This window comes from Sesamum indicum, linkage group LG11 (assembly GCF_026168435.1).
Source record: "Sesamum indicum cultivar Baizhima isolate 11 linkage group LG11, ASM2616843v1, whole genome shotgun sequence".
Lineage (NCBI taxonomy): Eukaryota > Viridiplantae > Streptophyta > Magnoliopsida > Lamiales > Pedaliaceae > Sesamum > Sesamum indicum.
The window spans coordinates 10,264,907-10,285,951 of NC_142667.1; the positions used below are offsets into that span (position 1 = coordinate 10,264,907).

Here is a 21,045-nt window from a genome sequence, read left to right on the forward strand (position 1 = left end):
ATTTTAAATATTACAAGATCAAAAGTGAAAATTCCATTATCAATAGAAATCAAATAAAAATACCCTGAATTACAAGACAAGAAGTATCATTTCAGCCTAAATTAAAACATTGTGGAAAAAAGAAAAAATTTTTCCTATAACTTTGGTTTGAATTCATTTTGGTCCTTTATCTTTGGTACTATTAAATGTAGTCCTTTATCTGTCAATTTTTAATAGATTTGGTCCTTCAGTCTAATTTATAACTCTTTTGCCCTTTTGATGATAAAGGCTAATAGTCCATCCTAATGCTCTTATATAATATAAACAAATATTTTTTCAATAAACATAACTCTTGTACCACTCTAGGCGAGCATGAGCTACAAAATACAAAATAAATGGATATATATGGACTAAAATTGCTCTTGAAAAGTTGTGTTGGGGTAAAGTTGTCCGAAATTGGATCAAAAAATTAAAATTATGCAATTTTAAAAATTACTAAATTAAAATTAAAATGGATAAATTTAAAAGACTAAAATTAATCACAAATAAACTTAAAGCATTAAACAAATAATTTTTCCCAAACATTTTTAATTGGGCTGATCTTTTCCCTTGATTTCCCCAGAAACTACGATGAAGCTGCATGTAGATTTGCTTTTTACTACATGCACGCCCACACCTCTCTCTCGTTAAGTAAAGCATATATATATATATATATATATATATATATATATCTTAAAGAATTGGAGGGAAAGGAAAAGTTGGAATCTCGAATAGAATAATTGAAGCAGTACCAAAGATGGCACTTACCTATGACAAATTCTTATTCGAATTAGGTTTAGTTAAATCAAATCAATTACAAAGCAAGTGTATCATACTTACTATGTGATTGGTCATTTTCTTTAAACTACACACCAATCATATGACAAGTATATTGCACCTGCCATATAATTAATTCAAAATTTAATCAAATTGGATCCGAACTAAAATTTACCTATACTAGCTAGTACCAGAAAAGCTTAGATCAACATAAAATACCACTCGTAGTAAATAGGATAATACTTGAATTTTGTAATGAATTGAGCCAAACCTAGTCAGACTAGATTTTTTATTCTAAATTCTACTGCATTTCATATTAAAATAACATATACACGTCGCATTTACAAATATTATGTTATTTATTTATTTAAAAAAAATATACACGTAGTAGGTGTATATTAATTAAAATTGAAGTCAATTGTAATTACAGAATTTGAATTAGAAAAATCAGGCTGAACCCTAATTTTGATCGGGGGTTGGCTTTCTCTTTTTCATTTTGTTATGTAATCATATTAATTTTATAATTTCAATTATAGAACTTTCTTAGTTTTTAAAACATAATACAAATTAACGAGACATTTAAAATTTAATTTCGAGGGGCTATCGTATATACACCACAATGTATATACAGCGTATATACGATCGATGTTCTGATTTTCTTGAACAACAGTGTAGCAAGGCCCCAACGTTAATTATCGAAGACGACTTAGCTATTAGTTAACGTGCCAACCTCTTGTGAGCCGGTTCTTGTTTACGTAGGCAAATATTCAGTTGATAAATCATTGTGTTTATTTACCTAATTGTTAAGATATATATATATATATATATATTAAATAATTTTCTTTTCTAACAAAATTTAATTTTTTAGATGAGATGATCGTTTAATATGGCGTCAAGTCAGATTAACTAGAAGTTTCGGATTTGAAACTCAATGGGCCTTTTTTTTTTTTTGTTTTTTTACTGAAGCCGTTTGTGCCTAGGCAGGGGGTTGGTGGACCCCTACCCGTTTATTCATCCCAAAAGCTCCTGTACAAAGCTATAAGCAATAAATTAGGAATACTTACTCCCTATACACATTAATTACTCCATAATATCTAAAATAACAGTCATTTAACGCGAAAATTGAGAAAGTATTTATAGAGAAGGGTTTTACATAAAAGTTTATATAAGAGTAGGGACGAAGTGTTAAGATACTAATATTAAATTATTTGCCTTTTCTAATGAGCTTAAACTTTTACAATACCCAAATGCTTTCTTTTTGACTTTACTTAATAAAGAAGATTACGTAGTCATCTTCTAAGAATCTTCACCTGAGAAATTTGAGCAATAAAATTCAATGCAGCCTTAGTCGTAAAATCCCACATGAAATATTCATGCATGGTGTTATATTTAAAAAAATAAAATGACAAAAAATACTAACATCAACACGAGAAAATTATCTATTTTGATTTTTTGGTCTACGTCGATCCATAAACACTCGTCATATTTATACTCTCTTAATATGATATATTTTATAAAAAAGAAGTATGTATTTATTTATATATATATAGATGAGTTATGAATGAGATAAATAAAATAAGTCAACTATAAAATTTTGAGCATCACAATAAATTCATATTTAAATAGATACATTCTTTTAATTATTTCAAAAAATCTCGTCTTTATTTCTTTCCCAACATATAAAAAAATGAGTTTAGTGCAATTTACCTCCTTATAATATTAAAAACGAGCAAATCATCCTCCTACGAAAAAAATAATAATTTATTTCACTGTGTTTTTTAAAATATTTTTAAAAATATTGAGATAAATTACTTTTTTTTATTATAATGCTATAATTTGTTTATTTGCAATACTACATAAGAATTACTTATATTTTTCCTTATAAAAAATTCTTATTCAAACGCAAATTTCATCAAATCTATTTAATTACTAATAGACTCTTGAAGCTCATTCAAGAATTTCTCCAATTCCTAAACCCAAATACATGTATGGAAAAGAAATCGAAAGCAGTTAAAGTCATCTATAGATGTATAATTAATTCAGCGTTTTTACAATTCAAAAATTCCAAGTTTCCGTTCGTATATTGTGTCCCTAGGAAGTACGATAAATGGCCCTAGCTAGAGAATGCTACCCCCCCCCCCCCAACCCCACCCCACCCCACCAAAAAATAAAAAATAATAAGAATAATTAAACATATATATATAGTGTATCTATCTTCTATATATGTATGTGTGTATATAAAGATGATATAGTAATGATGACAAGGGTGACGATTTTCATGCAGGATGGTTTTATGCTTTGTGGGTGTTTGTCCCCCGACCTTCTCGTGTTTGTCAGACTAAGCAAGCACAAGCAGGCAGCAGCCTTTTCTTGCCTCTCTACTTTCCCTTTCTTTTCCGCTTTTCAACGCTTCTTTGCTTGCTTTTCCAACATGGGTTTTGCTCAACACTTACTTCGGTTTAACCCTTACAATATGGGACCTGGACCTGATCCTCAACCTCAGCCAATAATTCGGACAAGAGATATGGAAATCGGACAACAATGATACGTATATATATGCATGCATGCTCCCTTGTCACCTTATTCTTCGGAATGAAGTCAAGCCGGAGGAGGAGGGCTTCAAGTAGGTAGCAATGATGAAGGAAATTATGACTGTCTGTGGGGAACTTGTCCCTTTTGCTTCGTATATAGCTAGTCCTCTACTTCTTTTATACTATATGGATGTGGGGGACACTCTAATTCATATTGGGTTTGGTCGAACTAGTTGACGAGTTAATTATATTGTAAGTGCAATTCACTTGTCGTGCGATGTGATGTACCGTTCAGTAAAAATGATTAATTATATGACAAGTGTATCATATCTGCTCTGCAATTAATTGGTTCGTCGAACCTGATTTGAGTAAGAATTTTCGATTTATATGACTTTTGCAACTATCCATGATGATCCGGGTTGTCAGGGTCTGCCCAGAAAGTGGAGTACTTCAACCATTCTGCTTCATGTGGGTTTGTAATGGATGATGATTCCTGCAAACCAAATTCATATATATGCAGGATTAGGTCTTTTTAGTCTACTCAGTATAATTTTATACATTGAAAAAAAAAAAAAGGTATTGGCTACAATATTAGCGGCTATATAAAAATCATGATAAATGACTATTATTAACTAGGGTTGAATAAAATTGATGCAAAAAATTAACTTTTCCACCATGAAAAAATTTGGTAAAAAAATTTGTCATGGCAAATGTTCTAGCCACTATTGCAAAAATCACGGCCAACAACCGTTACGTAGCTGTGGTGAATTACTATTTGTTACGATTATTTGTTATTAATCATGATAATTAGTCGTAGTTGAATATTATAATTTTATAGTAATATATTAGTTTTGACATCACTAGTTCGACCATAATTCACCAAACAATTGAACTAGTAACCCATGACTCAATCAAGCATCATAACGTAATTTCTCCAATATTACCAATAAAAGTTGTTCTTCAAGATTATAAGAAGAAAAACAAAAGAAGAAACTACAGAATTTTTTTTGGTACCACAACTATACATTATTTACTATACTCACCGTCAATTTTTCTTTAATTTTTTTTTATGAATGTTTTTTTCTTAAAAAAGAATCATCAAGAGTAAAGTAGTAATTCCACCTCACTATCTACGGGTTATATAATCATTTTTCATTTTGAGAAGGATATTAATAATTTTATAAATGGTGTAAAATATTTTTAATCAATTATGTCAAACATGATAAAAGACAGCTACTTTACCCATATAATAACTACATACTTGTTGTTAAGTAGAGACATATATATAAGGGTATAGCTTTAATTTCCTCAAACTTGATAATATTGGGTTGTGAGAAGTGCTGGAATTCTATCTCACAAAATAATCATTTTAAAAACAGCCTTTGAAAAGATTTTTAGGTGCATCAATTTCATCACTTTTGTTGTTCAAAAAGTAGAGTAAAGGAGGATTCTATTGGTTCCTGCGGCCGCTCCCACAATCGGCGGCTTTTAGTTTTGTTGAAAATTTTAATTTAAATTGAATTGGATTAAATTTGAACAAATTAATTATAAAATAAATATAATATATTTATTGTGTGATTGACGTGCAGAATAAAGAAGTGGGACCAATCACCACTAGATATAATATATATGTTTTGGCTTAAATATATTTTTGGTATTAAATATTGGCACTTTGATATTTTTATCTTTTATCTTTCTAGGATTACAAAATAATCTTGTAACTTTTTTATATTTCACAATTTTGGTCTTTTCAAAAATATAATTCGTCAGAATAAATCATGTGCGCCTCACATGGTTCATTTAAACTAAAATTTTTTATTCTAATTAGTTCATTTTTGTCAATATGGATCGATGAAATTTTTTAACAAAACATGACGTGGCACATGATTTATTCTGACAATTTCTACAAAATTCAACGTCGGAATGACCAAAATTACAAAATCTATAGGACTATTTTGCAACCCTAAAAAGATAAAGGATAAATGCCGAAAATTACAGAACTAAAAATATATTTAAGCCCATATGTTTTTTGCTTATTTTAATATACGTATGGAATCACTAGAAAAAAAAATTACTATTGGCTACAATTTTAATAGCTATTGACTAAAACTAAGTTAAATCATTTTTATTGACCATGGTTAAAAGAACTTGATGCAGAAACATATATTTTCCACCAAGAAAAAGTTATTTGTCATGGCAAAAATTTTAGCCACCCTCGCAGATATCATGGCCAACAACCATTTGCATGGTCATGGTCAGTGATTATTTACTACGACTATTTACTTTTAATTATGGCAATTAGTCATGATTAAATGTTGTATTTTTTTGTAGTAAACATAAAATTAAAATATAATAATAATTGTAAACTAAAGTGAATATTCCTATATATATCTTTTCGTATCCGATACATGTTAAAATTAATTTAGGACTATAATTTATTCTCCCAATTTTGCAAGATCCTTTGTTGAAGAAAAATGTGAACTAAACACACTAGATTGGACAAAGAACCATAATATTATCGCCTATGATCTTGTAAATAAGTAAATTATCCTCAAATAAAAAAAATATAACAATTTATTCCCTTGTATTTTTTAAAATAGAACAATTTACTCCCCTATATTTTAAAAAAATAAGAAGTAAATTATTAATTTTTTTTCATAAGGGAGTAATTTGGTCATTTGCAATATCATAGAGGTTACCAGCATGTTTCCCTTAATTAATATAATACATCACTATGAAATAAAATCAATGTACAAATATAAGTTTCGACAATGGTTAATTAATATTTGCCATAGCCTATAGAATCGAAGGCTAGTAACTAATTGTAGGGGTGCTCACGGTGTGGTTTTGATTTTTTTAAACTTATTTTCAAATCGAATTTCCATTGGTGATTTTATAAAATAATTTTTTTTATTGTCACTTTTAAAACCAAAATCAAAGGTGTTGTTTCGGGGGGTTGAGGGCAGTTTGGCGGTTTTAATACTTATAACAAAAATAAGACGTTGAAACTAATAAAAATTAATAAATAAAACAAGTGTTTGTATGTAGCAAAAAAAAAAAACCAATATTTCGCACTATAGACCACCAACACCCTCCATAAATTTAAGTAGATTAAAACATAAGATCATATATATTAATCCAATAAAAAAATACTTAATCCAACAAAGACCAATGGTCAATTTTAAAGAGAACAGATATAAAAGATAAAAGGACAAAAAAAGAAACCGGTAAGGCGGAAAAGATAGTAGAGGAAAAAGGGAAGAAAAAAATAGAGGAGAAAAAATGAATGAAAAATTGGGACAGTCATTAAATGGGCTTAAAACTTGAATGGAGTTAAATAATTAAACATTACGTCGTAATGTGCATCTTTGATAATATATGAATTTTGAGATTATATAATTCAAATATAATATTCTTTTAAAAAATTAATTATGTGCGGTTCGATTTTTGGCGATCTTTTTAAGCTCTAAATTAAAACCAAACCAATATTACGGTGCAATTTTACTCTAAATTTAGAATTATGGTTTGAAACATAAATCACAAAAAAAAATTTGATTCGTGCGACTTTGGGCAGTTTTAATATTTCTTTTATTACTCCTAATCAATTATTATATAACTGTGGTTAATCGGTAATATTCATCGTAATTTTTTACTTTCAACCATAATAACGAATCATAATAAATAATTATATTTATTGCGGCGTTTGCATATGTATATATGGGTTCCATTTATGGAGAGAGGAGGTATGCATTTCATGGTCAAAAAAGTAGATAATTGTGATACTTACTTGTTTGGGGGCAGTTGAGGTGCAGCCCATGATGAGTTCCTCCAATCCAGAAGCAGACCTTCCCCCAATTTTATGATGCTGTTCCTGCTGCTGCTGCTGCTGCTGCTGTCCGAAGATAATAAATAGTGTTCATTGCAAACAAAACAATAAGAACACAATCATCGTTTTCATCATGTAATGTCTGCAAAAGACAGGATTTCCAATGTGTAATATATATACATATTTGTGGCTGGTCTAAACCCATTTTTTTTCACATCCTAACTAACCAAGCAATTTAAGAAAAAATATGTTAAACATAAAACTTCGACCATTTTATGCATCGGATCAGCTTGGGGTCCACTACATACTGATGATCGGATATGGATGTTGTTTTTGTAATTATATAGGTTTTATTGTATTTTAATATTATGTAATTATAGTAATTTAATATTTCAATTATGTAACTTATTAGAGTAATAATTCAGTCCTTCAATTTTTAGTTTCCACGATTTAAGAATAAAATTGGCAAGAGTTTCAAAGTTGTCAGTTTTCGGCCAGCTTTGGAAATTTCGATCAATTGTATCCTAAAATATTACGAAAATTAAATATATATACGACGAAATTGATACCTTAGTAAGTTAAATAATCAAAATATCAAAAGACAATAATCACGGGACTAAAATTGTATTGAAGATCGATCTAAAACTTTTAAAATCTTAATTTTATAATTAACTTTTAGTTAACTCAACGCACAGTGCTACATGTTTGGTGCCTTCATTACGTTCTGGGAAAATCTAGTCGGATCGGGTTTAATCAGATCTAAATAAATAACATGATAAATGTATTAGATAAAAAGTATATTATATTTTTGTGATTAATTCCGTTCGACGCTTGAGTTTCAAGGAAAGGCGCAAGCTTTCATTTACTAAACAAGATCTTTTCTTCCTTAATTTATCTTAGTATTAAATGTCCAAGAAAATTACGGGTAGGGTTTGGATTAACACACATATATACATACGTACCTGAAAATTTTCATCCGGGAGCAAGATTCCTGGGACATGGAAGGAGTGATCATCATCAAGAATATTAATGGAGCCGGTGTGATGGAGGGGTACTGGCTGAGAGACAACAGTCGAGATGGATTCCGAAGGTCTGCTGATATGGAATGCCGCTGCCGGAATCCGGTGGTGATGCTGTGGGATGTTACTCACGTGATGCTGTCCCATTTCACGCACTTCGCACGTGCCTGCTGCCCCTTGCTGTGCTTCCCTTGCAACTGAAGCCTCCCCAATATTCCCACCCTGCAACTATTAATCATCAAAAGATCAGCCGGGCTAGCTGGCCAGTCCTTTATCAAACACCTTGCACCTCATCTTTTTTCATTTTTTAAAAACTCAATTTGTTGATTTAATTTGGTGACTGATAGTCTCTGATCACAGCCTACGCCGGCTGTTACTGTCAAGCAAGCCGGCCATTACTTTCATGCTTTATCAAGAAGCAATACCGCACGCAGACACTGTTATTTTATGTATTTCTTCAAGTGTTCTCCATTACCTGATCACCAAAGGCTTTCCCGAATGGGAGAAAGCTGAAACTATCGATAGCGGTAGTGCCGTAACTTGAGATATGAGGAACAGCATTGGCAGCAACAGCAGTGGAGAATTGATGATGATGATGATGATGATCATCTCTTTGAGGGATGATTATTTCTTTTGAGGAACAGCTCCCACTTCCACTCTCTATCCGGCCTTTCGGATCGCTAGCTCCCTCTACAGGATTAGCACCGATGCTGTTCTTGTCAGACCAGTTGCATTGCCTGGGCTGAGTCTGGTAGAAGATCTTGGAAACCACAAGCTCCCCCTCTTTCTCCTCCTCATGCTGCCCTAAATGGTATTGGTGCATAACCCAATTCGTTTTCTCGGGCTTTCGATTTTTCCCAAAGTTCGTGTACAACACCAGGATTTTCTTGCACCCCTTGTGCTTGCCATTCACCATCACAGGCCTGGTTTTGCCCGTCTTGTGCCACCGCGTTTCACCCCCTTGCATATCACAGTATTCCGTCTGGATTTTCCTCCTCTTTCTCGTACCGGTGGTGTACGCTTTAGACGGCCTGTGGAAGAAGTGCCTGCTCAATCCATCTCTTGTTACTCCTGGAGGAAACGGACAACGTGTTAATTTAGTGAAGGAAAATCCTTATCTAGCTAGACCAATATTAGTCGGATCGAGCCAGCCACACATAACAAATTCAATGCACTTATCATGTGATTGCTTCGAGTCTAGTCAGATCCTGTTGGGAAGCTGCAAATTGTTGCACCAAGAAAATTGACGAGGGAGGAGGAGATGATAAAGAAAACCCTAATCGAAACAATGATTTTCCTTACAACTTGTGGATCTATATATATATTCTTTCATCAAGAAAAGGGCATAGTAAGACCTAACTTGTTGAATATTTGTATGCAGAAAATGAGAAGAAGGGGTTGGAGTAGGTGTGACCTGGAAGCTTTTCAGGATGGGTGTAGCAAATCCCATCTTCACCTTCAATAGTAGGAATGAACTCATCTATCAAAGGATGCGACTTTGATTGTTTTCCTTCTACTTTTGCTGCAAGATGTTCTATCAGCTCCTGGTCCGTCGGGTCGAACTTCACTCCCGCCGGCAGCCCTACCCAATCCTGCAACCAAATTCCATCAAAATAACAACTTCAAACCACTAACTACACATGATAATTAAAACCTTAAAATCCGGAAAAGGGAATTATATGTATAGAGGAATTACAGACACACACACACAAACACATATATATATATATGTGTGTGTGTGTGTGTGTGTGTGTGCGTGTTCCGGCAGCAAGCATAATCCTTATCTTATGTTCGATTCTTCCTTGTCAAAATCTTGCAAGTGAAGCCAAGAATATTTTCATATGCAAAAAAGGATCCTCACCGGTTTTCCCTCGAGCTTCTGTCCACAACTAGGGCACTGTTTGGATCCACATAGTTGATGCTCCTCAAGCTTCGCATCGATGAGATCAGAAGTACTGCTGACGAACCCCATCTGACTACTACTCTTATTCATGGCTCAAATTAAACAAACAGCTCCTCTTTTTCTCCACCGTGTATCTATCTATCTATCTCTATATATATATATATATATCCAACTTTAAAGAACCTGAATCCCCAGCTTCTTGTACATCCCCATATACAAAAGCTAGCTAGCTACTCTATATCTCTAGAGAGCAGCAGCTCGCATATATCAAGAAGATCTTCACTTATGTACAAAGATTCTGAGTAAAGTGAGAAGGTTTACAGCACTGTGCATGGTCATGAAGGGGCAATGAATCTTGAAACATATGTCGAACCATAAACAAGTGCAAATATGAAGTTTACAATCAGCGAGATGAACCGGGAGAGATTATTGATTCATATATATTACCAAAATTCAACCTTAGCCCGGAATTCTTTTTGAACAAAAATCAAGGCTCAACGAGGGAACCATAGACAAACTTCATGTGATGGGGGTGGGAGGAGAGAGAGAGAGGGGAGGAGGAAGAAGAAACCAAAGAGGTGGGATTCAGCTATAAAACCTCTGCTTTAACCATGGAACCAAAAAAAAACACTAGAATTCCATTCACTTTAACTGAGATAAAGGAAATTAAAGGTAACCCAGAACCCACCTTTAATTCTTTGCTAATTTCACACTGTGTGTGTTTGTGTGTGTGTGTGTGTGAGAGAGAGAGAGAGAGAGTTGGTTTTTGTTTATATTCTACTTGGAAAAAAACATTATTAAAAATCTGGGTGTGTAAAGGGGACTATAGTATATATAGCTATCTCTCTCGCTCACACACCTTTGTGTGTGTGTTTTTGACTGGTAAAGCAAAAGCTAGCACACTGACTTAGCTGTTACTTAGGCAAATACTCAAAAGCCACAGCAAACACCGAACTGTTCTTTTGTAATTAATTAGTACAATTAGCCCATCCTTCAAACATATATATATATACCAGTTCCATGATTGACATCACATCAACAAAATGAGCTACGTATATATCTTAAATAATTTTTTTTTATTTTTAATTTTTCAATATGTTGGTTGATAATCATGTATACTTGACCTGTATATATAAGAATATAAAAAATAGAAAAACATCATATTTTTTAAATGGTAAATATATAATTATATCAGAATTTAAATAAATAAAATAATACTCTCGATTCAATTAATACACTAATATTTGATTTATTCATCAATACAATTTAAAAATAAATAACATAAATTATATCTCAGAAAAAGACCATTTGTCTATTCGATAATTAATATATTAATATTCGATTGTCTTCACTCTTGTAAATCATTAGGTCATATAAGACATATATATATATATATATATATATTTGGGAAAATTGTAATTCTAGTGCTGTAATTTAGGGGGTGGCATTTTTAGTTCTGTATAAATTAATTTTTTTCAATTTAGTTTTATAACTTTACAGTTTTGACAAATTTATATTTTTCAGTCAATTTGACCTAAAATTGTAATTTACTTGCAATTTTAGTCTTGTAAATAAATTTATGAAGGACCAAAAATGTCAACTCTGTCAAATTATAGGACTTAAAATGCCAACGCTCTAAATTTATGAAGGACCAAAAATGCCAACTCTCTTAAGTTATTTTGCCAATGCTCCCTAAGTTACGGGACTAAAATTGCAATTTCATTGGGTCATATGTAAGTCACATACAATTTTCTGACCAAATTGACTGGCAAATGATGAAAATTGTCAAATTTTTAAAGTTACAGGACAAAATTACAAAAATCAATTAGTATAGGATCAAAATTGTCATCTTCATAAGTTACGGGACTAAATTGCTCTTTCCTCTCTCTCTATATATAGATATAGATATATACATAATTAATACATAGATAAACATTTATTTGGTTTGATTTGACATATATAGGTACGACGCTTTCAACCCAAAAGTTTTAATTAAAGTTAAATATTGATTTATTGATTAACAATTAATCAATTAGTGGCATTCTAGCTAACCCATGAAACATGACGTACAAGAGAATATTAATACAGTGAACAAAATTAAGAACTTAAATTTAGATATATATATATATATATATCCCTAATATTAAATTTTACACCTTCAAATATTTTTTCTTAAAACCCAAGACGGGAATACAATTTTGGTTCAATTTTTTAGTGGCGATGGCACTTTTAGTCTAGGAGTATTTTAAAATAACGATTAAGGACAATAATTTTCAAAAAAGTGTCCATTTTAATCCAATTTGCCCTAATTTGGCTGGAATTCGTCACGTGCGGCCTATTTAAATTGGGAATTTCACACTTGTCCAACCACCTTTGTTGATCTGGATATTTTTTAAAAAAAAATAAAGTCTTATGTGCAAGTTGATATGATAAAAAAATTACATCACCTCTGCCACCTCCCCAATACTTAATTTATATAAATAATATATACAAAAATAAAATTATCTACATATATATCTGAATAATAAAAAAAATATTTAAACATTTAAATTGATAAATTAAATTAAATCACCATAAAAAAATTAATTTGTAAATTATAGTTTAGTTTGAATATATTTTAATATATTACATTACTTAAAATAAAAAAATATTTAATTAATGTTTCGATATATGTATTTAAAATAAACATTTAATACTTTTTTATGTATTTAAAATAAACATTTAATACTTTTTTAATTAAAAAATTAAATAAAATTTCTTAACCCTCTTGTTTATATTTTCTTAAACACTATAAAAAAGTAATTTTCAAATTCATTTAATTACTAAAATTAATTTTAAAATAATAATTAAAAAAAATGAATGAGGCCGCGGTGGCGCGACGCCCCCAATCTAGGCAACAGTGTTGTCATCCCCCTCTATTTCCAATTTGGGCAACGCCGCATCGCCCCGATCTAGAATCGACGAAGCGACGCGATGTCGCCCAATCAAGAAATAGAGGGCGACGACGAGGTTTTAATTATTTTTTTATAATTAATTTAAGTAATTGAAAGAATTAATTTTTAAAAAGTTTAAGAAAAATATTTACAAGAATGTTAAGAAATTTGATTTGTTTTTTTAATTAAAAAAGTATTTAAATTTTATTTTAAATACAAGTATTGTAAATTTATGTAAATATTTTTATTTTAAAAATATAATTTATTAAAATTATATTCAAAATTTAAATTAAACTTTTAGTTAAATACTTTTTTTATATTTAAATATTTAAATAATTTTATTTTTGAATATATTATTTATATAAGTTAAGTATTAGGGAGGTGACAAAGGTGATGTGGGGGGGTTTTTACCACGTCATTCTTTCCACATAAGAATTTTTTTTAAAAAAAAAAATATCTAGATCAACAACAGTTGTTGGGTAAGTGTGAAACCCCCAATTGGATAGATCACGTGTGGTGCACATAATGAATTCCGACTAAATTTAGGTTAAATTGGGCTAAATTTGGCAGGTCTAGGAAATGAGTCTAATCCAGCAAGATGAGTCATCATACAACAGAGATAGCACATTAGTGAAATCGTTCACAAGGATAACACATCATACTACACGATCTCTAAGTAATCAGATTGGAATTAAACTCTTTAATTTAGTCAGCAGGTAACAAATTGCCGGATTATTGGACAAGATGAGCAAGCGTAAGTCAAAAGGTCATAATTCTTTCCAGATAACTCAAATCCTAAATTAATTTTTTTATTTAGCTTAAATGTTCAACTATCCAACAATATATCAAGTGCCGTAACTATTCTTTGAATCTTGCTCTACAGACGTCGATAAATTGGCACTCTGTGTAGACACTTCGGATAAATTTATTTTACCCCGCCAAAAAGAAAAATATAATTTCTCATGTTGCAACTTAAAAAATCATGGTTAGTCAAGACTATTTATCACAATAAAATAAAATTAGTACGAGAACTTTAATTTTGATCATGACCAACATTTATCATGATTTTAGCTATGATTAGAATGTTTGCCATGATTTTTAACTATGACTAATATTTTAGCATCACTTGCATAAAGCAACGACTAATATCTATTGTGTAGTCATGATTAATTTGTACTCATCACAATTTTCTTTGAACATTATATAAATCGTGATAAAAAATTTAACATTTTTATCATTTTTTTCTAGTACAAACTTGAATTTTGTATAATTATGTATGACGGAGAAATTGATAATTTCTTCAAAATTCATCTCAAAATCACCTTTAATAAATATTTGCCATGATTTTAACTATAGTTAAAATACTTATTATTATTTTTTTACTGTGGCTAATATTTTAACTCCGCTTGTAGAATTAACTGTCAATAGCCTTTATGTAGCTGTAATTAATTAGTATTCGCACACTTTCACTTTTAACATTAATAATCAGTCATTATAAAAAATAATATTTGGCATGTATGTGTTCACTTACTAACGATTACGGTAATCTCACTTTAAGGATAATATTTTACATTTTATCTGATTTTTAGTCCCCTCATTAAATAATTGACGAAAACATCCACGTGCATGGGACTCACGTGATTGTTAAGTCGACGTTTTGGACGGAAAAGAGATATGTGCCTCTTATAGAAAAAACTCATTTTCTATCCCGTGACTTAGTTCTTACTCACATTTGGTCCAAATGATTCATGATTTTTACTTTAAGGACAATAACTTAAGATTGTTCTCACTTTTCCTCCTACCATTAAGTATTTGATTGAAATGATCATGGACGAGCTCGAGTCTGGGAAGAAAGTTCTATAGCCGTGATAATATAACAAGAGGGTGTGAGTTTTTTTTATTTAGCTAAAATGAAGCAATTTACCTCCCTGCCTAAGGAGGTAAATTGCTTCAATTTTAAAAGTATGGGAAGGTAAATCGTTACATTTTGAAAAACAACGGAAGGTAAATTGCTATATTATTTTTTATAAAAGAGTTATTTGCCTATTTTTCATAACATGAGTAGATAAATTGCAATTTATCAATTTCCCTCCAAAACATTAGGCATAATGTTACCAAAGTTGGCACATCCTAGCACCAATTGGCAAAAAAAAATCAGGATTTTTCTAAAATTTCCAATTGCTTTGCCGGATTTTCGATTGCTTCGTGGTACGTTACTCACAGGACGACGGTCGCCATCCCACTTAACATACATGACTAGATTTATAATTTTACATTAATTGAGATTCTTAATGACCACTTTAAAGCGAGAATCTAATTTGCCATAATTCTCACTTTTCTCAAACACACGTTACCACTGCAGTAACATATGATACTTGTTTTTGCATAAATTGACTCACTTGTTGAAATTATATTTCTAGTATAAGAAGCTCAACTCTCACAAGTTTGGGAAGACCCAAATGGTGTTAGCCCCAATTTTGTTATTTTTCCTCTCTTGCTAAAAGTTGCAGTTTTAATCCCTCAAAAAACAAAGTATTGCTTCTAATTCCCTCCAACATTCCCCAACTTAATGGCAAAAACGGTGTCACGTGATAGTTTTTATCAAATATAACGATAAATTAAAAAAAAATCATAAGTTATCGTCCTTAAAATGAAAATAGTGCTAAGTTATAGGACCAAAAATAAGATTTTCCTGTGAGAGACGCACGCCAAAAGCTCACTTGACGGCCATGCGAGACATTTTCATTAATTATGTAACAGTCGGACTAAAAGTGAGATAAAATATAAGATATTGTCCTTAAAGTAAATTTTCGAATTATTGGACCAAAAGATAGCAGGGCCTAAGCTATTGGATAAAAATGATATTTTTTTCAAGAAAATATATATAGGGTAAATTACAACAAGTTCCTCAAAGGTTTGGTAGAATTACAAATCCCCTTTGTTATTAGAAAAATTATCAATATCCTCGTGAGTTTAACGTTCGTCTACCAACTAGTCAATCCGTTAATCTTTGTTAGTTTTTCATCTATTTTATATTGTGAACTGACCAAAATGCCCTTGTAAACTACGAATATTATTTTTAAATTTTTTTGAAATTTTCTTTATGAGTTTTTTTATAAGTTTTTAATATTTATAAAAAGAAAAAAGTACAACAACGGCAAAGTTGACAATTAGAGACTCTCATCCAATAATTATATAATTTCATCAAATATTGAATGTATTAGTAATTTTTCAAATAACGAGTGAATATTTATAATTATATCAAACATCATGAAAGTTAATTATAATTTATCCAAAAATATATATATATATAAAGAAATTAGGAAAATGATAGGAATTCACATGGGGTTTGAGCAGGTGGAGTGCTGATCATGATTCCTTTACCATGAATGGGGGAGTAAGGGTAATGTAGCTTGATATGCAAGGTAACTGAGCACCAATATTTTCCTTTTATGAGTAAGTTACAGTACACTTATGGGCCATTCATCACTACTGTCCCTCCCATATTTAGAGGGTGAACTGGATTATATTTTTTTAAAATATATAAAAACCATATATTTAGAGTTTAAAAGACACCAAATTGAATTTAAAGAATAAGTTATTTAAATATTTGGGATAAAATAATTATTAATTACAATTTTAATAGCTATGGACTAAAATCGTGGTAAATAATTTTTATTGTCTATGGTTATTGAAAAACATAGATTTCTACTAAGAAAAAGTTAATTGTCATAACTAGAAGCCATGGTAAAAATATTTATCATGACTTTTAGCCACTCTTGCAGGTACAGAGCCAACAACCATTGCATGACCATTATTAATGACTATTTTATTTTTAATCATGACAATTGACCATGATTAAATATTGTGTTTTCCGCAGTGTAAGTCAGAGAGCCTTACAAAAACTAAACTGATATACATTACGTAAAATATTAAATGTACAAAAATACCCTTATTTTTCTTTACTCAACACATCTCATATACCTATAACTGTGATTTCTTTTAAAATATGTTGACTATCAGCATTTAATTTCTATTTTTCTTAAAAAATATTTGTATATAAATGTATCGAGTAAAATGCATTTTACCTCATGTGATACAAGAAAAATGAGCAAAAAATCCTGTAAAAAAAATTTAGCAGATTACCCTCTGTGTTTTAAAAAATATAGCAAATTACCTAATGTCTAAATTGTTACGGGATTATAATTTGCTTCATTTTTTAAAATACATGGGAGCAATTTATTTTTTATTTTCCAAAATACAGAAAGGTACGTAATTTACTTAAAAAAAAAATTCACATGAAAGTTTTTACTAATTTCTCATATTATAAGGGAGTGAATTGCATTTAACTCATCTCTTAATTCTACACTACAAGAAAACAGGGTATCAGAGATGGACAGTTTCGTCTCTAAATTTTCGTGTCTGATACTCTATTTTCTTGTAGTGCTAGGAGAGTGTCATTGTCTAAGTATGTTGAGTTAACAGGACTATATATACCTGTAATTAGGCAACTAGATGAGCTAAATTTGAAGCATTTATGTCTGTAATAATTTATTCCCTATAGGGTCAAAGAATAAATGATGAAGCCCCCCACAAGAATGTTGTCAGACAACATATTTCCATGATTCTATGTTTTTTCATGCAATAATTTCCAACCATTTAAACATCAACAATAATTCTAATCCAATCATATATATATATATATATGTTAAATTCGTTTGTCTCTAACTTTATTAATTTTTTGAGGCTAATTTTTACAATTTATTATTGATTAAATTAAACGTATTAAATTTTCATCAACTATTCTAATTTTAATCAATGATGAAATATATTGAACACAATACCTATTGCAAACGTAAAGAAGAAAAGTATGATTTTTCGTTAGGTTTAATTATCACAAATTCGCAACGGCTATACAATAACTGTTAGCATTATTTTTAATTGCTAGTAAAGTTAAAATATTAGCTACAGCTAAAAATAATAATATGTATTTTTATTATAGGTAAAATCACAGAAAATAGTGATTACTTGTGATTAAAACTTGCATTTTTTACATAGAATTTATTTGATGATAGTAAATAATATTGATTTAATATAATTTTTAATTTATTGTAGAAAATAATTTCGTACAATTCTCTTGAATATAATATATATATATATGTACTAATTTAAAAAGAAAACCCCTTCTACACTCACAAATGAAATTTTGTGATACCATGGTACTAATATTTAAATATGACCATTATATTTCTAATCAAATTATTTTAAAAATTAATTATAATCATTATTTTTTTAAAAAAAAAAAAGTAACTCCACATTATTTTAACATTAATATACTACTTTTTTTAATTGTATCTAAAATATAAAAAATTATTTATTATATACACACAGGAATTACATACCATTTGAACTGATCTACTATAAAAATGAGACTATATATCAATATCATCACATCATATATAATAATATTATATCTTTGCTTTATACAACATCATTATTTGTACATCCAACAACGAACATATCCATATCCGATGTGGGAGGACTTTAATTCGACCTCTCTTTTTGCATAGAAAAGGTATTAGCTACAGAATCAAATTAGAAGCAACTGACCAACCCAATCTACCTGTGGAGCCCCCACATAAATCTTAAGATTCTTGTTTTTTTTTTTCTTAAATATAGTTAGACTCCTTTTAAAATATAAAACTATATTTTTTTAATAAATTTTTAAAATTATATTTAAACTTTTTTCAAGAATTTTTCATTTACAATCGAACCTCTTTTGTTATGTTTTGTACGAAAAATGCTGACGTCGAAAAATAAAAATTGCATAAACTTCTAATTTTATGCCTCATTCAGTATTTTATATAAATATATGACTAGTTTTTTTCATTCGTCAATGATTACTATTTATCCAATAACAATAATTCGGGAACAACTTTTATTATAAATTTCATCCTTTTAACTTTATGTATTATTAAATTTACCTCTTTACAAGTATAAAGATATTATGATATTTTTGTTAATAAATTATATGGGGTGTCAAATAATGAGTGTAATAAGATTTATGTAATTTTTTTTATTACTGTTAATATTTTTCGTCCAAATATTAAAAGAAATGGTACAAGTGTTTGAAGTTTTCTTTAGAAAAACATATAATTTCATAATTTTAAAGGGCTCTTTTACTTTGTATGACGGGATTAAGATAAGATAGATAACTTTATGATTTCAATCATGCCTTTATCGCAATCAATGACGGGCCAACCAAATTAATATCGAGCTTATACTAAATGAAATAAATAAAAAATAGATCTTAATTGATAGGAATATTAAAACCAATACCTTTTAGTAAAGGAGGCCGAAGGGACTTAAGCATGATTAACTCTTTTTTTTTTAATTTATATGTACACATCAATCTAGTAGATATTCCATATGTCCCTATATGTGATCTTCTTGGCATTCTGTGCATTGCTTTTCATACCCACTTCTTTTCTACTATACTCCGTCCGTGTCTCTGAAACACATGGGCCAGACGTAGGACATGGACGAGAAACCCCCTACTCATGGGCCGAGACTCTTTGGGACCGACTAGGCTATTTCATCATTAGGGCCACTTAAACCTATTACTCAATTCCTAGATTTAGGGGCTTCAAGTTTCTATTATTTTTTATGCCCCTCAAATATCTTTTATTTAAGGATAAATTACAATAATTTTTTCTAATATTTAGTATATAATTAAGAACTTTTTTTTGTATTTGAAAAATTACTAATATCCTCATAATTTAACGAATATTTAACAATTTGCCCAATTTGTTAGGTTTTCATTTATTTATAGTAAAATGACTAAAATGTTCTTGTGGATTAAAAATTATAATTTTATTTATTTTTTTAAATTTTTTTCATCCATTCTGTTTGATTTTTTTTATAAGTTTAAAATTTATAAATAAATTACTGTAAGGGCAAAGTTAACAATTACATACTTCCATCCAAGGATTACATAATTTCATTAGATATCAGGAGTATATTTATAATTCTTCAAAAGAAGATGGGGTATTCGTAATGCAAAATCTTAGGGGAGATCGTTGTAATATACCCTTTATTTAAAGCTCAAAATTAGGGAGGTGGCGGCCCCATCGAGTAGCCTAACATATTTGATTTTGCTGGCTATGAGCAATGTATCGAGCCCATGACGTCTGCATTTTGCCTATCTTGGCAAGCCAAAAAATTAGCCCAATTCAATTAGGTGAGTTAGCATACAATAAGGATGACATATTATGTGCATCATTGACATCATAAGTTATGTCATATATGAAAATCTATAACTTGTTACACATAGGCCGGCTGAAAACAACTCATCAAGCAGTAGGTCAATAGATTTCTAGATTCTCAGGTGATTATTGATTAGGCAAGACTCGGTGAAAATGTCATATCTTTGTCCAGATAAGTCTAAATTTTGAACCATTTTTTTCTTTTTTTTGTTAGTTAGCTAACATGTGCACCTTCTTAATAGTGTATGATTTTTTCTAACTACCCTTCAAATCTTGTTCTGCAAATGCTTATAAATTGAGGTTTTGTACAACCACTCTGGTAACTAAAAATCTCTCGTACTCTTATTATCATTTCCTCTCACGTTTTAGCTACTTTCAAACTTAATTTTGCACTCCATATAAAATTTTTTACTCTGTCGTATTGAATTATTACTGTCACATTATTTTAAGTTTTCCCTTTAAAAATTTAATAAAATTTTTCACCTTAAAATCAAAATGCTAATATCTATTTTATAGGTTGATCCCCTATTAATTTAAAATTTTCATGAAAAATTTTCAGTATTATGGTATTGCTGAATTTTAGTATGCATCAAATTTACTAATTAATACTTATTTATAAAAGTTGAACTTCACACAAACACTCTTGTAATTACAAATAAAAAGCATGAGGAAGATTTTTTTTTAAATATTTTTTTTTTGAGGAAGACTACTTCCTTTCGCACGTGTAGAGCACAGGTTGAAAGTACTCACGTGTGGAGATCCTCATGCGCCGT

General features: G+C 30.0%; 1 protein-coding gene across 4 annotated transcripts; it reads right to left on the reverse strand.

Moving 5' to 3' along the window:
• Positions 1–2,964: 2,964 nt before the first annotated feature.
• On the reverse strand, positions 2,965–10,799 carry LOC105173568 (NAC domain-containing protein 75). Of its 4 annotated transcripts, none has more exons than XM_088875234.1 (6): positions 10,033–10,799; positions 9,586–9,763; positions 8,647–9,242; positions 8,115–8,393; positions 7,114–7,215; positions 2,965–3,819 (listed from the first exon to the last, which is right to left on the reverse strand). In XM_088875234.1, the coding sequence occupies exons 1-6, from the start codon at positions 10,162–10,164 to the stop codon at positions 3,727–3,729; spliced, it is 1,380 nt and encodes a 459-aa protein (XP_088731360.1). In that variant the 5' UTR covers positions 10,165–10,799; the 3' UTR covers positions 2,965–3,726. The 4 variants fall into 4 exon arrangements, with proteins under 4 accessions (XP_088731360.1, XP_011093660.1, XP_020553357.1 ...); XM_011095358.3 differs by having other exon boundaries at positions 2,966–3,819; positions 7,114–7,218; positions 10,033–10,798; XM_020697698.2 differs by having other exon boundaries at positions 2,966–3,819; positions 8,115–8,399; positions 10,033–10,797.
• Positions 10,800–21,045: the final 10,246 nt, after the last annotated feature.